The sequence below is a fragment of the Peromyscus leucopus genome, chromosome 6, assembly GCF_004664715.2.
Source record: "Peromyscus leucopus breed LL Stock chromosome 6, UCI_PerLeu_2.1, whole genome shotgun sequence".
In the NCBI taxonomy this organism is placed as follows: Eukaryota; Metazoa; Chordata; class Mammalia; order Rodentia; family Cricetidae; genus Peromyscus; species Peromyscus leucopus.
In genome coordinates this window covers 34,232,861-34,250,988 of record NC_051068.1, presented here as the reverse complement: position 1 = coordinate 34,250,988, position 18,128 = coordinate 34,232,861, and the positions used below count along the sequence as shown (strand labels likewise).

At 43.9% G+C, this 18,128-nt stretch overlaps 1 protein-coding gene across 1 annotated transcript; it reads left to right on the top strand.

Annotated features, from left to right (window-relative positions):
- Positions 1-14,941: 14,941 nt before the first annotated feature.
- LOC114695890 (RNA exonuclease 1 homolog) lies at positions 14,942-17,854 on the top strand. The gene has a single exon (XM_037207289.1). It carries the CDS (start codon positions 14,942-14,944, stop codon positions 16,694-16,696), a length of 1,755 nt encoding a protein of 584 aa, XP_037063184.1. The 3' UTR covers positions 16,697-17,854.
- The last annotated feature ends 274 nt before the right edge of the window (positions 17,855-18,128 follow it).

Sequence of the window (18,128 nt, the reverse complement as noted above, 5' to 3'; positions counted from 1 at the left end):
AGAAGCAAGCTTTTATTGCTGTCTTTCTGACTGGGGGTACAATGTGATCAGGTACCTCAAGTTTCTGAGGCAATAACTTCCAATCCAGGGGACAGCCTATAACTTTGCACAATTAATGGAAATACACTCTCCCTTGAGAGGGCTGCCTTTGTCAGGGTATTTCATCACAGCAACAAGGAAAGAAACCAAGACACGGCTCTGTGTGCACCGAGTATTTGAGGTTTCAGTACAGGTTAGCATCGCTGTTAGGACAGCAGCAGCATAGGTCTGGAGAGCAGCACTGAGGGCCACAACCTGCCACCGAGCTTTAGAGATCCAACTAAAGATCACTTTGATCCTTCTCTCAGCCAGTGTCCAGTAGCATGTTCCTGTCACCAGAAAGCAACAGCCTTTCATTTTCCTTCTAGATCTCACATAGATGCTTTTCACTGACAGACTAGTGGCAACTCAGAAGAAAATGGATTCCAGATCTGTGGCTCAACAAACAAAGAACAACCACCACCACCACAACAAAAAGCCCGTGTAGGTATATGTGTGCTGGCCTTAGTGAGTGCAACGTGACCGAATGGGAAACAACAGAAGCCGAAGAACAAGGCTTGTGTATGAGAGCTGACAATGACTGGTACTTCTGTGGAGGCGCATACACATCGAAACGGTTCTCTCCAAGACCGACACTGAGCACTGAATGGTGATTCAAATCTATAATACACAAGGCGCTAGAGATCTGTATTTTAGAAGGAAAAATTAGGTGAGGTAAATTGGGAGAGGAATAATGGACAGGTAGGGGTAGTAGATCAAGGTTAGGGAAACTCTTTGTTCAAGTGGCAGAAAGCAAGTGTTTAAGGCTCTGTGGACCACAGCATCCATGCTGTGGCTGCTTAACTCTTTGATATCAGCCATAGGAAACATGTCAATGAACAGGCATGGCTGTGTGCCAATAAATTCTGTTTCATAATAGGGGGTAAGGGGTATAGCAATTTAGAGCACCAAAGAACAAGGTCGCTGATTATAACCCGCTGTGGTGGTTTGAATGAGAATGGTCCCCATAGGCTCTTAGGTTTGAATACTTGGTCACCAGGAGGTGCACTGTTTGAAAGGTTTAGCAGGTATGGCCTTGTTGGATTAGGTGTGTTGCTGGGTGTGGGTTTTGAGGTTTCAAAAAGCCCATGCCAAGCCCAGAGTCTCTCTCTTCCTGCTGCCTTTGGATCTGGATGTAGAACTCTCAGCTACTCTGTCTGCCTGATCCCCCAACTCCTTGAGGAAAATGGACTAAACCTCTGAAATTGTAAGCAAGCCCCGATTAAATGCTTTCTTTTTTATGAGTTGCTTTGGTCATGGTGTCTCTTCAAAGCAATAGAACACTGAGTAAGACACACCCCATGCAGAAAGCTCTCTAAACTTGAGTAACAAATGTTCAGACTGTCTGACAGATAAATGCTATTCAAGTTGAAAAGTCAGCTAGGGATAACCAATCTTTCTTTACAAATCTACAAACATCAGAAATGGAACCTTTATATTTTTCCAGGCATCTATTTGTTCAGTAAATCTTCTGTAATTCTGAGATAATATTGTCTCATATATATACACCATATATATATACACCATATATATAACTTTATGCATGTATATTTAAGTGTGTACATATTTAAATGTAAAAGCACAGGTGCTGAACTATGTATGTTTCATGGAAAACACTGTCTTGTGATACTCAACTTAAAGTATTTGGATGTTTCTTGTGATTTCTGGATTCTTTCCTTCATAGCAATTGGCTGACATCACGGTTTCTTGGGTTTGGCCTCACAAATGGAACTCAGATGGCTTCCTCAGATAAGGAATTCCTAGGGAAAATACTCACTGGAAGTAAAACTCTTGCAGAGGTGTGAGAAAGGGCAACTGTTAGTTAGTCTATAATAACAGACATATTTTTTTTCCCTGTGGAAAAACCGTGAGTGTCTTAACACTTTGCTCACCCCAGAGGATATGGATACATTATTCCATAGCAAAACTGAAGAAGTACTTGTCTCTTGGAGGATATATCATCCTGACTTATCAAACTCTGGAATTTCAAAACAATCCATCTTGAGAAAGTGGATGCTGTTGTTTAAAAGTTTTAAAACATTCCATTCTGCAGGAAGTTCCTAGGAAGATAAACTACTCAACTAGCTTCAAGAAGGTCCTGAAACTGACCAGATTCACTAGACCCCTCCTTGTCAGAGTAAGCAATAAGAGCTGAGAGTCCCCCTCAGATGGAAGGAAGCTGAGCTGCAAGGAAGACTCTGATACCAGACCAGCTGCCTGGAAGAAGCCGAAACCATCTGAGCTGCCTGGGAGAGGTTTAGATAACTGAGGTTCAAACTATTGAGCTGCCCGTGGGCTGCCCAGTGTGCTCCAGGTTCCCTGCTTTGTGAGCTGTCATCCATGCTGGGGTGGGCTTTGGTGATGCAGCTGTCCTGAGGATTTCTGCTCCTATAAGTAACCCCTGACCCATATGCCTGTAAGTAACCCCAATAAGATTCATTGGTTCACCAGGGTGGACTTTGGTGGTATCTGAACTTTTAGTCTGTTGTGGGTTCCCTGTCTGGGGTGAGTAGACATGAGCTTTGCATCGTCCCAGGAAAAGTTCTGTCACACAACAGATGCAAATGATGTTCATATACTACTTATATAGGAAATTCTCTCTTTTTTTTTCAAAATTCTTTTTAAATATAATTAAAGGCAAGAAAAAATGTCCTGAGTGAAGAGGGGTTGTTCCAGCAAAACCTTATGAATATTTGTGAATCTTGTGTTCCTTGCAAAGCTATAAGGATTTTCATTCTTGGTTAGGACTTTGGGGTGGAGCACATAATAGTTTTTACAGAATTTTCCTATATATATATATTTTTTTCTGGACCCAGTAACCTAGGAGATAGTGGTGGTGGAGGCGGCGGCAGCTGCGGCGGCGGGGGGGGGGCACGATGACATACAAATTTTCAGTGATCTACTCTTGTCTCCTCACTGTCCCCAAGTGTGGTTTATTTCCCTTAAAATGTCATGGGAGAAGAGTTCTTGGAGAGACGGAACTATCGTTTGATTGTGTACCGGATGGACACTATTCCTAACAGCACAGAGGTCTGTCAGTGGTGTGTCAGAACGCTGATTCAGGGTGAGAGATTGCCCCACTGCTATTAAATGCAGGGTGCCAGCACTGGGGTGCCGCTCGGCGGTAGAGCTCCTGCCTGCATGAGCAAGGGCAGGGTCCTGAATTTGATCCCCCAGCACCCAAACCTAAAACTAAGCCACGCCTTACTGCCTCAGGGACAATACTCGTATCAGACTATTTAAACTTAAAATGTAGTGCATACATTTAAAAAATGTTAGTGAAACTTTTTAATGTATCATTCACAAATCCCTACTTGTTTTTAAACCCTAGGAAGCCTCCTTGTTCAGATTTCTGCAGCCTATTTAGTGCTACTGGTTTTGTCTCCCACTCTGTTGGTTCAGTGAAGGTGAATTCCTTTAGGCCCTGTGACTAACATCTCTAGATTTGAAGATTATCTTATGAGTTCATTAGAAAACTTTGGAACAAAATGAATTCAATACTTACTGAGTATTTAATGCAGTCATACCTCTAGGGAAATACACTGACTCCTGATTTAGTGGTTGGCTGCAAAACATTCTGGCAATGAAAGGAACTGGGATAAGCATTCTTTATTAGGAAAAAAAAAAACCCAAGGGACCCTGAGGCCCCTATAAGACAGAGACAACTTCAGTTTAAAGTTATCTTCCAAAAAACATGACGTCATTTGTCTGTTGGTAGAATTTACCATTTGTATTCATAAGAGTATGATATAAAGCTTAAGACAGACTGCACCTTTGGCCTCTAAAGGTTTTTAGTGGATTCTCTTCAGAAGACAAATTGAAAGAGTAAAAATCTTGGGTGTGTTTGCTCAGGGCACGAGTTGGGAAAACCTATGTAGTCTTGAAGGATTTTCCTGAAGGAAAAGAAAACTCTGTGGATTTGTGGATTTTTAACCGGGATGCATCAGAAGGAAATTTAATCTGTGCTCCAGAAGTCATTCTTGGTAGTCGTCAAGTGTTTTCCCCATTACATATTTTCATATTTGTGCTGAGATAACGTTTTAAACATTTTGAAAGCACAGAGAAATGCTCTGGAAAAAGGGGACCTTGTCCTTGTTCTGTTTCCAAATCCCAAGTAATCATAACTCATGGTTTTGGCCAGAATGTTGTTTTCCTAAGACTGCTGTCCGCACACATATTGATAAATTGATGTAAGAGTTCTTGGCCACATTCCTATCAGTGTTCTGTGGTGTGTGTATGTGTGTGTATGTGTGTGGTGTGTGTGTGTGGGGTGGTGGTGGTGTGTGTGTGCAGTGTGTGTATATATGTGTGTTGTATATGTCAGTGGTGTGTGTGCATATATGTGTGTTGTATATGTCAGTGGTGTGTATGTCTGTGGTGTGTGTATACGCGTGCTGTGTGTGTGTGTGTGTGTGTCTATCCAACACTTGCTCCTTTGAAATCTTGCCTCTGGCTGGAGACAGCATGTTGAGTCGCACAGAAGGCTGTCCTGAAGCATCTGTGTTTGGAGCAGAAGAGTGATTTCTGAACCATCTCCTAACTTCCTGTACTTCTCTGTCATCTAGAAACCATCCTTGCTGGGACACTCCTCCATTGCTGGTGGGAGTGCAAATTTGTACAGCTACTTTGGAAGTCAGTGTGGGAGTTTTTCAGAAAACTGGGAATCCATCTTCCTCAAGACCCAGCTATACTATTCTTGGGCATATTCCCAAAGGATGAATCGTACCACAAGGACACTTGCTCAGCTATGTTCATAGCAGCATTATTCGTAATAGCCAGAACCTGAAAACAACCTAGATGTCCCTCAACCAAAGAGTGAATAAAGAAAATGTAGCACATTTACACAATGGAGTATTACTCAGCTGTTAAAAACAAGGATACCAGGAAATTTTAAGGCAAATGGATAGAACTAGAAAAAGTCATCCTGAGTGAGGTAACTGAGACCCAGAAAGGCAAACATGGTATGTACCCACTTATAAGTGGATATTAGCTGTAAAATAAAGAATAACTATGCTACAGTTCATAGACCCAGAGAGACTAGGTTACAAGGAGGGTTCATGGGGGGGGGGGCAACTCCTGGATATCCCTGGAAAGGAGAAATAGAGAAGATTTTGTGAATGGACTGCAGGTGGGTGGGGATGGGAACATGAACAATCAGATTAGGGGGGGGCGGGAGGAGGGAGAGTACTGAAAGAGATGACTGGAAAGGGGGTGCATTTCAAAGTCAGGTAAAAACCTGGTGCAAGGAAATCTCCCAGGAATCTACAAGGATGCCCCAGCTAAGACTCGGCAATAGTGGATATGTAGCCTGAACTGGCCATCTCCTGTGACCAGATTGGTGCCTAGCCCAATTGTCATCAGAGAGGCTTCATCCAGCAACTGACGGAAACAGATGTGGAGACCCACAGCCGAACATTAGGCCAAGCTTGGGGAATCCTGCAGAAGAGGGGGGAGAAAGGGTTGTAGGAGCCAGAGGGGTCAAGGACACCACAAGAAAACTCACAGAATCAACTAACCTGGTCTCATAGGGGCTCACAGAGACTGAACTGACAACCAGAGAGCCTCCATGGGACTGACCTAAGCCCTCTACATATATGTGACAGTTGTGTAGCTTGGTCTACTTGTGGGACTCCTAACAATGGGGGCAGGAGCTGTCCCTAATGCTTTGGCTGGCTCTTGGGAACCTACCCCTCATACTGGGTTGTCTTGCCCAGCCTTAATACATGGGGAGGTGCTTAGTCTTACTGCAACTTGATATGCCATGCTTTGTTGATACTCGTGAGAGACCTGGATTGGGGAGTGGGGACAGAGGGGGTTTCGGGGAGAGGAACTTAGAGTAGAGGAGGGAGGGGAAACTGCGGCCAGGATGTAAAATAAATAAACAAATAAAATTATTTTTTTAAGACAAGAAACCATCCTTGCTTTCTCTCTCTCTCTCTCTCTCTCTCTCTCTCTCTCTCTCTCTCTCTCTCTCTCTCTCTCAGGGAGGAGCCTTTTCCAGCCCTGCGATGTTCCTCCTTTTCATCGTCTTTTCAGTCTGATGACAAGACGGTAGGTTTCCAGGTGACTTTTTCATAACCCCTTCATTTTGGTAATCCTCCTGCTCCCCTTTCTCCCCTGTCCCCTCACCTCCCTCCTTGAACATTTCCATCCCTGATACCCTCCCCCGCTCTTTTCAGGTCACCTAAGATCTACTATGATGCCCAGCCCTTAAAGCCTCCTGCTGCCCACGGGCTCTTCTGAGCTGGCACCTAGAGAAACTCTTATGTCGAACACACAAAACGAAGAGACTCAAGGCAGGCTTCACATGTGAGGAGAACACTGGCGCCTCGGTTCCTGACCTCCCCCCCAGTATAATTTTTTCATTTTGTCTATTTACCGCCTGGTTTTATTTTCTCTGCAGCTTGATACAACTCCATTGTGTGGCTATATTATCTATTTACCATTTGGTGGACATCTAGGCCAATTTTATTTCCTGGCTATTATAAGTAGGATGACAACAAGCATGGATGAGCCACCAAACCTGGTTATTGTTTAAAAGTACAATTTGAGAGTTTAAGAGTTTTAATTCTACCAAGCTTCTGTTCAGTTGCAACAATTGCTTGATTATCAAAACTAAAAGATGTATTTCTGAATCAATAAGAAAGAATTATTAACTAGCAAGAAAAATTATTTAATCAGTATTATCTGAGTCTTCATGATAAATATTTGGATTTAATTCCAATTAAACTCATAGAACAAAATAAATGTATTAATATGGTTTAAATTTACCCTACATATTTATAAAACATAACCTTTATTTGCAATTCTACAAAGTTACCACTTGAGCCATTATATCAATTCACTTAACTAATAGCAATGAATTACATAACACAGAAAATCAAAATGGCTGCTGATGTGTCTGTGGTCTCAGCGCCTTTGATAGGCTTTTAGGAGATTGGAACTATACTGAAGGGCTCACTTATGCCTTCATGTTGTGTGACAGAAGACATCAGCCAGTGCTGGGCAAACCAACCTGCCGCCAACGGAGGTTGTGCCGGGGTATGTAAGAATTCAGGGCAGAGCCATATTAGATTTTTTGGTGACAGAGAAGGGACAGGAAGTTCTTTTCTTAGTAAGCTGACCTGGGAATCTTATACAGCATCTGAGAGGACTAGGGTCTGACTCAACTGTGTCTGGTTCTGTGGGGAGTTACCAACTGTTAGATCCTTTTCCATGGATTCCGTTTCTGAAGAAGGGCAGCCTTCATCTTCTTCCAAGAAGACACAGTGTAATGCACAGTGTAATAATACAGAGTGCTGTTCATGCTAAGTTCTGGCCGTACCCGGAGCCCAGGGACAGGTTCTGCTTGGAGGAATGGCTGGACAATGATAGAGTTGGCCTGATCAGGACTTTCCAAGGTCCTGCTCCAGCGAGAGTGGTGTCTCAGGACAATGGCCTTCATAGTTATATTAATTTCATATCATATCAAAGTTCCACAGACTAAGTAATTTGGACAGTACCAATTTACTCCCCCATATTCTTGAAGTCAGAATTCCAAGATCTGCATGCTGGGAATTTTCACTGAATTCTCTGCCATTTGCAATCAACATCAACTACGACACATACACACCTTAACCAATTTTGTTTCCTCATCTCATTAAAAAAAAAAAAAAAGATTTACTTTAAAATGTTTATTATGTGTGTTGGCAGGGGTTGAGGTTGTGGGGGAGAGTGCACCCGAGTGTGGTACCCGAAGAGGGCAGAATATATTATCAGACTCTTCTCTGAGCTTCAGTTACAGACAGTTGTGGGCAGCTTGTGTGGGTAGTGGGAATTGGACCTAAGACCCCTAGAAGGGCAGCAAGTGTTCTTAATGTATTCACTGCTGAGCCATCTCTCCAGCCCACTCTTAAGCTATTCCTTCCTCTGTCATTATTTTCTCCTTCTTTCAGTATTCCGCCGGTGAGATTTCTGGTCCTGTTCAATCCTCACCAAGATGAACACTGAGGCACTTTTGTCTCTAAACTTCCTGCAGAAAACATGACATCAAAATTGATCCTTTTGCCAGGCGGTGGTGACATATACCTTTAATCCCAGCACTTGGGAGGTAGATGCAGGCAGATCTCTGTGAGTTTGAGCTCAACCTGGTCTACAGAATGAGTTCCAGGACAGGCTTCAAAACTGCACAGAGAAACCTGTCTTGGAAAAAACAAAACAAAACAAGACAAAACAAAAATCAATTCTTCCTTCCATCTTTCCTTCCTTTTAAATTTCTTTCTTTTTTCTTCTTCCATTCTTTATTTTGCTTTTCTTTTTTAGTGGTTGTGGTGGGAATTGGGTGGGCAGAGTCTCACGTAGCCAGGCTAGCCTTGAACTTGCTATGTAGCCAAGGATGACCTTGAATTCCTTGACCTTCCTGACTCTGCCCACCAAAGAACTGGGATTACAGATCACTGTGTGCCTGGCTGGCGTTGGCTTCTCTCACTTGGCTTTAATTCTCGTTCCTGATGTCCCCCAACTAAACACTGTGTTTTGAAGTTCCGTGACTATGTGTTGCTTCCGATTTCTTGTGGCTATCAGTTGTGTGCTGTCATTTATGTACATGGTGGGGAACAGTAACTTTTTCCTGTATTTCAAGTATACATTTTAAATGCACAACAAAAGAAGTAAGAGAAAACAAAAAAAGCAATAAGGCATTACCCCAAAGAGAGACCAGTATATGGTACTCTCTAGAACACTGCCTTTCCTAGCTGCTTTTCTGATAAGCTACCTTGTCGTGGCAATGCATATTATAATATTTAAGGCAAATATACTTTCGTAAAATAATCTGTAATGAACATGCTGTTTTGATATCATGATGGCTTGCACATGTCCATATGTTTCTACTCATTCCCATCTATTAAAAATGCAAAAATAAATGTTACATACTATATATATCTTATATGTAAATTTTAATTGGACAGTTTTTGAAAATAGTTTAATATAATTTGTTAATAATGTTTTCCATCCCTAAAGATTAAACCACACACTCTCTCTAAATATAATTCCCAGGCACTAGAAATAAAAGAGCTGGCTCCTATAATGCTTGGGGAGAATGCTCACTAGAGTGAAAAATAAAGACAAAGATTCCATCTGAGAACTCTCGAGGCTCTCTAGTGGCCAGGTCATCCCTGAGGACCTCAGCTGCCAGGATCCACTCACAGAATACTCTAACGGCTACACCCAGCCCTTCCAGATGCAGGTGGCCACCAAGATCTAAGTAAAAAGCCCAAGCTCAGGACTTGACATCCCACCAGTCCCCACCCTGGAAATCTCCATCCTGCTCCCCCTCAAACCCTATATAAACCCTGCTGCCTTCTGCTCAAGTCTGTGCTGCTTCTTACTCAAGCAGAGGCAGCCACCTGCCTAGGCTTTTCCCCTCCAGTGATTATCTTGCGTGAGGTTTGTTGTGGGGTATGACTTTGTGGTATTCCTTCGCTCTCAACTGGCCAGGATACCTTTCCCTTCAGAGCTGTAACATTTGCATTGGGCCCCACCCCACCCCTCAGAGCAGAGATGTAACACTTGCATTGGGGAACCCTCATGCACAACCCAGAAGAGCTGTAACACTTCATTTGGGGGAAGCCTTTTCCCTCAGAGCTGTAATATTCACACACACACACACACACACACACACACACACACACACACACACACACACCAAACACAGAAGGGGTGCTAAGAGGAGGGTAAAAGTGATGCACATGCAGTGTATCCATGTATGACATTCTCAAAAAGTTAAAGCATTTAAATTAAAAGCAAAAAAAAAAAACCCAGTCTCTGGCTAATGCATAATGCAGTATAAATATTCCATATTATATTTACGTATACAAAGAATTCCAAACAACAATCAATTCCCGCTGGCACAGCCTGGAAGTCAGACAAGTTTAAAGCTCTAACTAACTGAAAATGTCTGGAATCAATTCCAAGAGATTCCCATGATGAGTGGAGCTTTATTAACATAAAATGACCCCCACTCACAAAAGTCCACAGTTTTAAACGATTTCGATAAAAAAAGGCTTTGGCATTCCTCCTTGAATCTGAGGCTGTCATTTTCTCCCAAACCAATAAATCAAAGAAAAGCCAGAGGCATAGAAATATCAGCCTCATTTTCACACGAGTTGTAGAAATTACGCAGTTAACGGGAGAGGTTTCTATTCTTTGTGGCTCTGTGTTGCTCCATCCTCTTCCCATGTAGAGTATGTATAGAATGTGGAACCGTATTTACCAACCTTTTAACCCACCATGTTATCAGACTTAGTGTTTCCCCTCTCCCACATTGTCCTATATACTACCCCTTCCCTGACAAAAGCATGATGAGAAAGAAACCTTTCCCAAATTAACGTAGCACTAGTATTTTAGGATTCCCAGGTAACCTTTGCCTTTAGTAGTTACATAGAAGGATTTTAGCTCCATTCCACATATTTCTGACTATATTGGTTGCTTCTCTTGTTGCTGTGAGAAACGCAGCTTAAGAAGGGTTTGTGTGGGGGCCAGGATTTGAAAGTACAGCTCAGCACGGCAGCAGAGCCATGACACAAGAGCTCAAGGCACTGCTCACATTGCATTCAGAAATGTGAGATGCAGAGAGAGGGGTGGTGCCCCTCAGCTTACGTTCCCCTTGGTATTTCATCTGGGCCCCTGGCCCGTAGAATATAGCTTCTCCCGCCTCATGTAACCTAGTCCATGTAATTCCTCATAGGCACATCCACAGATTTATTCCCGTTTCGATTCCAAATCACCAAAGTTTTATACAAGATGCTGTTATTTCTGTCTACTGGTCCTCTCTTCTGGCTACGTAGGCTGATCACACAAAAATTAAAAATGGGAGACTGGAGATGGGGCTCAGTTGGGAGAGTGATTCTAACTTCAGTTAAGTAGATGGTCACCACAGTCTCTTTGACAACTGGTGTTGAGAAAATTATAAATCCATACACACAAAAATAATAAATCAATAAAAGTAGGAAAAAACCCTCAATTTCTAAAAAATGTGCTGCTCTTGAGAACCAATGTTTTCAGGTTCTGATATGTGATTTGAATACCTTAAGCTATTTTCAAAAATTAACTTTACAATGTTAGAATTGCTTGTAATCTCAGCAATTGGAGGTGGGGACAGGTAAATCAGTTCAAGGCCATTCTTGGTTATATGGTGAGTTTGAGGCCAACTTGAACTATATCAGACCACTGCAAGAGAAAAAAAATCAAGGCCAGCCTGGCAACTTGTTTAGATACTGTCTCAAGTAGAAAAGTGAGGGTTGTTATTATTGTTTAGTGGTAGAGTACTTGCCTAACACGAAAAATGTCCTAGGTTCAATTCTAATATAGAAAAAAAAAAAAAACAGCAAAAAAAAATTTACCTTTTTTAGGTCACTATTTAATTATGCTATAAAATTAGATTCATTAATGAAAGGGATGAATGGTTAATTTTCTATGTCCAAAATTAAACCAAGAGGAAGTCAACAACACCAATACACCCATAACAAATGAGGAGACTGAAAGAGTAATAAAAAGCCAGCTTGAAAAATATCCGGGGCTAGATGGCTTCAGGGAAGAACCTGCCCGGCCTCCAAAGAAGGATCTACAGCCAGTCCTTCTTAAACTATTAAAAACAAAGCAAAATGGAAACGGGTATTACCACACTCTTTCTAGGAAGCCAGTATCGCTCTAATACCAAACCCAGGTAAAGCCACAGGACTTTACAACAACAAAAAGAAAACTACAGGCCAATAGTCCTGATGAATGAACACGGACTCAAAGTGCACAATAAAATGTGTGCAAACAGAACACAAACATACATCAAAAGGATTCCCCACCATGAGCAAGTTAGCTTGATCTCTGAAATGCAGGAATGGTTCACCATGTGCAAATCAAATCAATAAATGTAAATCACATAAGTAGACTGACAGGGACAAAAATCGCATGATCATTCCTATAGGTGCAGAAAAAGCCTTTGGCAAAATCCAACATGCATTCGTAATAAAAATCCTAGAGAATGCAGGGCTAGAGGGAACATACCGCCATACAATAAAAGCTATATCTGAGAAACCCACAGCCAGCATCCTCCTAAATGTAGGAAAGCTTGAAGCAATCCCACTGAAATTAGGAAAGAACTTGGTGATTTCCTCTTACCCCAGAAGAATGGAGAAGATTAACAAAACAGCTAACAAATGCTGGAGGGGATGGAACAGGCCCCCAGACCTTAGCACAACTGATGTCCAGCAGGAGGCACTGTTCTGACCTAAGAATCCAGCAAGGAGGCCCCAACACAACACACACACACAGTAATATTATACAGACCACGCAGGTTGTATTTTGGAATATATATGCATACACATATATTCCTGTAACAAAAATTAATAACAAAAGATACCTGAATTTGGAAGAGAGTAGGAGAGGCACATGACGGGGCTTGGGGGAGGAAAGGGAAGCAGAAAATGGTGTAGTTATATTACAATTTCAAAAATAAATAAAAAAAAAAGTCACCATGACCAAGGCACTTTATAAAAGGAAACATGTGATCTGGGTTTATGGGTCTAGAAGGTTAGATTCCATGACAGAGTGAGGCGTGAGGCAGGGATGGCTCAGAGCTCACGGCTCAAGCTGCAAGCAGGAGGCAGAGAAAGCTGACCTGAAATGGTGGCCAAGTCTTTGGAAACCTCAAAGTCTCCCTCATGACACTGTCTTCGTTACTTTACCTGTTGCTGTGGTAAAATAACTTTACAACTGGGCACATCAGTCATACTCCAGGGCAGGACCCATGCCAAGGAGTAGTTGGTGGTCCAAACAAACCAGACTAAAAGATTTTTTTGCTTGTTTGTTTGGGTGGAATTTTTTTTTTGTTTCATTTGGGTATTTTTTTTTTATTGATTTTCAATTTTTTTTTTAATTTTTGGAGAGAGAAAGAACATGAAGTTTGGTTATTAATAAGGTGGAGAGGATCTGGGAGGTTGGGGGAGGGAAAAAAACATGACCAAAATGCATTGTATGAAAAAACTTAATTAAAATATCCTGGCAAAAGCAATTTCAGGGGGAAAGTGTTTCTTCTAGCTCACAGTGCAAGGGTGTATTCCAGCTTGGTGAGAAGATCAGAGTCAAGGGTTTGAAGCGGAGGATCCAGTGAGAGCTGGGTGAGTGCCAGTGTGCCAGTGTTCAGCTTGATTCCTCCATTTTAAGTCATCCAAGTCCCAGGCCTAGGGAATGCTGCTGTTGTTGCAGGGTTTCCCACGTTAGGTAATTATATAATCCCTAATCTTATCACTTACAAATGCACTTTGCCTTCTAGGATTACAGAACCTGTCGCAGTGTGTTTAACCTATGGTATGCATCCCGTAAGTTATTTGCTAAATAAAATCCATCCTTTCAAAAATCCACACCCACACAGCAGCATTTATATGCACAAAGACTCAATCTAGACGTTTGAGACCAAGTTCAAGTGTTTCCTGAGTGAACTGCCACTGTTAGGTTCTAATTGATTTGTTATTTTGACATTAATGAAAATGAAATTTACATATTTCTCATTTGAGGCAAAGTCTTAAGGTTTAAGAATAATTTTAATTGCCAGGCAGTGGCAGCACAGACCTTTAATCCCAGTATTTGGGAGGCAGAAGCAGGAAGATCTCAGAGTTCAAAAGCCAGCCTGGTTTACACAGCCAAGGCTACACTGAGAAACCCTGCCTTGGGAAAACAAAACCAGTTTAATATCTATGCTGTTTTACTTCTCATTTATTACTCGGTAATTGTGCAAGTACTGTTGCTAGCCCCAGTGACAAAAGTCCCAAAAGTAGGTCAGATTACCAGGCAAGGATGCTGTAGGATCCTGTGTGAACTGCGTGAAGCTTCCCAACCTTGGTTCTTTCTGTGTGGTTCCCAAGATGATAGTGGTCATGCCCGGCTGCGGTGGTGCAAGTCTTTAATCCCAGCACTTGGGAGGCAGATCTCTGTGAGTTTGAGCCCAGCCTGGTCTGCAGAGAGAGTTCTAGGACGGCCGGGCCTACACAGAGAAACCCTGTCTGGAAAAACCAAACCAAACCAAAAAAACAAAAAAACAAACAAACAAACAAAAACCCAAGCCAAAATAAACAGACAAACTCCACCCAAACCACCAAGGCTGTGGAATCGCTCAGGACCAAGAGCCTGGTTTCAAAGTCAAAGCCTGGAATTTCAAAACCAATTGCTCAAGGTAGAAGATGCCTTTATCTCAGCAGTCAGGAAACTGAGGCTCGAACTCATAAATTCAAGGCAGGCGTTATTAAGACTCTCTCAGAAATGGAAGAGATACAGGGAGGGAGGGTGGAGAGGAGAGAGGGGTAGGGGGTAGGGTAGAAGCGGAGGAGGGAGGAGAGAAACATAAAAATACCCCACCCACTCAAAATAGAATCATAACTCCAGGAGATGGCCCCACACTCGAGTATATGGGTTGCAAGAAATTGGTCTCCATGGGTTTAAAACAAAATGAGGAAACAAAGTGCGATGGGTATGTAATGGGGTGGTTCTGGATGGAATTGAGGTGGTGGCGATTGGGATCAAAACGCAATGTATAAAGTTCTCAAGAGAAATTACGAAGATATATGGTAAGATAAAAGTCACATAAACAGGACAGAGTGGAACCAGGAATTCCCATTGATCCAGTAGCTCCACCCTTCCTGGTAGGAGGAGCCCAATATTCCGGAAGCTGTCTAGAGGATAGTAGATCAAATGTGATTGGATGCGTCCGGTAAGACTAGACAGGGATTTCCGCCCACCGCCTTGTCTGTAAGGACTCCAGTGAAGCCTGCCCCTTCACGCCCGCTCAGGCAGGCGAGGCGATTCCTCCGGAACTGCGGAACTCCTTCTCAAGAGAAGCATGAGCCGGAAAGCTACAGCACGCAGCTGCTTTGCACCCGTGCACCCCGAAGCCAGGATAGTGGTGGTCCTTCCAGTTGGGGACCTCCTGCTGTCTTGCTACCAGTGCCCCAGAAAGTGCTTCGAGCACCCCCATTTCGTTGTGGTCCTGGAGCCTTCACCGAGGCCTGGCCCTGGGGTGCACCCCTGCTGGCCTTTGGCTCCTTGGGCGTTTCTGCAGTGGCGACCCCAGCAGGATAGGAGGAAGCTGCTGTGCCCTCAGACGTCGCCGTCGACGTCGTCACGGTCTTCCTCAGCGTCAGCGAGAGGGAAGAGGAGACTTACCCACATGGCCAACAGCACCACAGCCGCCAAGAGGACTTTCAGCAACAACAGAGCGGCAGCCCAGCCGATGTACTTCACCTACGTCGTCACCCCGCAGCAAGCCGCCTACAGCTATTCCTTGTTTGGGGTGAAGAAGCTCACCCTCACCAAGGAGCGGAAGGACAGGATCCCGGCTGCCATGCGTCAGCACTACTTGGGCCTGTTCACCGAAGAGTGCCTCAAGTTCTCCTCCTCGCACCTGGAGGCCATCGAGAAGGCGCAGTCAGAGGAGAAGGTGGTCTACGACCGAAGTCCCGGCAAGGACAAGTACCTGAATGTCGCCCTGCACACCCTGAAAAAACTCAGGGGCCTGGTTCCCAGTGCCGTGCCGGGTCTCAGCAAGGCCACGCTGTACAGCCGCCTGAGGAGCTATATGCTCTCGGAGGAGGACCTCAAGAAGCACGGCTTCCCGTTCGCACACCCAGAGAAGCCCGGCTCAGCCATGCTCTTCAAGCAAGAGCAGCGTCGGAGTCCGACACACACGACCTGCTGCCGCTGCAGCACCGAGTATCGCGTGTCGTCCTCGGGCCGCTGCCTCAGTTCGGAACCCTGCGTGTTCCACTGGGGGCGCAGAGCCTTCGTCCGGGTGCTCGGGGGCTTCGAGTCGCGGTACTCGTGCTGCCAGGCGTCCCTGGGAGCCACAGGCTGCACGGTGGCCAAGCAGCACGTGCAGGACGGCAGGAAGAACAACTTGCATGGCTTTGCCAAGACCTTCCCGAAGAAGGACTGGGAGGCGCACGCGGGGATCTACGCCCTGGACTGTGAGATGTGCTACACCACGCATGGCCTGGAGCTCGCCCGCGTCACAGTGGTGGACACGGACTTGCGAGTGATTTACGACACCTTCGTCAAGCCCGACAATGAGATTGTGGATTACAACACCATATATTCTGGAGTGACCGAGGCCGACCTGGCAAACACCAACGTTAGGCTGCGGGATGTCCAGGCCATGCTCCTGAGCCTGTTCAGCACTGAAACCATCCTCATCGGACACAGCCTGGAGAGTGACCTGCTGGCTTTGAAATTGATCCATGGCACGGTGGTGGACACATCCGTGCTCTTTCCTCACTACCGGGGTCTTCCCTTCAAGCGCGCCTTGCGAAGCATCGCCTACCAGTACCTTAACCTGACAATCCAGAACCACAGCAGTGGACATTGCTCTATCGAGGATGCCAGCGCCTGCATGCAGCTGGTGACCTGGAAGATGAAGGAAGACGCCAAGTTCTTCTGCCCTCCTCAGCAACAGGCCGCTTGCCCGAAGTGTGCGCTGCAGCAGAAACTGGTTTGCATCAGCCGACACACTCAGACGCCAGAGGTGCCCGAGACGCTAGACAAGCTGCACCCAGAGGAACGAGGCACAGACCTACCTCACACTCCCCAGCTAGAGACTTGAGGACTTCTTGTGAACTGATTATGGGTTGTAGGGAGGTGAGGAATGACCTCCATAGAGTTGTTAAACTTTTAGTCCAAGCCTGATGCATTGCAGAGTTATCTGCTTGCTACCTTGTGGGGCAAGGCTGGGTACTGCTTGCCCTGTTGTGGACGCAAGAAGAGGATGAGTTCGTTCAGTTTAAGTCATGTCACACCCAGCTAAAGGGATGAGGAGGAAATACCACTGCCGGTTCCAGAACTTTCTCACAGAGCTGACCAAGGAAAACAGCCTGCCTGACTCAGAGGTGAGACCATTTTGCTTCGACAAGGAGCGACAGAGCTGTTAACTGTGACTTTAAGATTAACTTTGCCTAGTAAAAGCAGCCCCTCCTAGTCTGTCAGGTCCTCAGTGCTTTGAGAAAGTCGATGAAATTTGTTGGAAATAACTAGTTCCAAGCAACACTGATAACCTCTTAATTTTCAGGAGGTTGTGGTTTTTTGTTGTTGTTGCTCTTGAAGTTGAAATAGTTAGATTTCTTGGGGGGAGTAACTTTTTTTTCTACATAACAATTATAAAATGCAAGTGGTTTTTGAATGATTTTAAAAACTTGGTTGAAAATTGATTGAATTATTTCCACTAGAAGATAGCATGGGCCAAAACACCTTTTATTTCTGCTTATGATATTTTTTAAGGAAATCAAATGCATTTTTGTCCTTACTATAAAGAAAGCCACCCTAGACCTGTGTGTTAAAGGACATTCTCTGTTACGGTGTGCAAGCTTGTGTGTTTTAAAATATTCAAGGAGAGAAAATAACTTTTTATCATCCACCTTTTAGATGATATAGTTTAAGTTTAGTAAGGAATGTTAATGTTTGTAAAAGCCAATAAAACTTTATAAGTTCTTTATATCTAAGTCAGGAATCAGAGCTAATTAGCATTAAGAACTTTGCATTTAGGATCTGTGTTAAAACGTTCAACTATTTTTTCCCTGCCTCACCTGTGGCTTACTGTGTGGCCCAGAGCTGGCTTTGAAGTTCTTTCTGCTACCTTTAGAGTGTGATTACGTTTGTAATTACCGTGCCTGGCTAATGTTCCTCAACTGCTTTTTCAAAACTAAATCCTAAATTACCAGAGCAAAACTAAAGCAAAAGCTCTATTCTTTGGACTAATAACTGTTGGCTGCCTATGTGATTTCTGGTTTGTAATCTTATGTCTGACTCTCAAATAAAGTTCTTTTCTTTTTTAAATAGAAATCTGTGCCCATGTGTTTGTTTAAATTTTATTATGATGGGATGAGGGTTTGAGTCAGGTTCAGGCTAGGGGGCACTAGATGGTCAGGACAGGAGTTTGGGGCCTAGAATCGGGATTCCCGGACTTTAGAGGGGTCAGGCTTGAGTGTTCTGGCTTTCAGAATTTGCTTTCCCAATCCCACTTGGACCCCTGTGACTTGAGA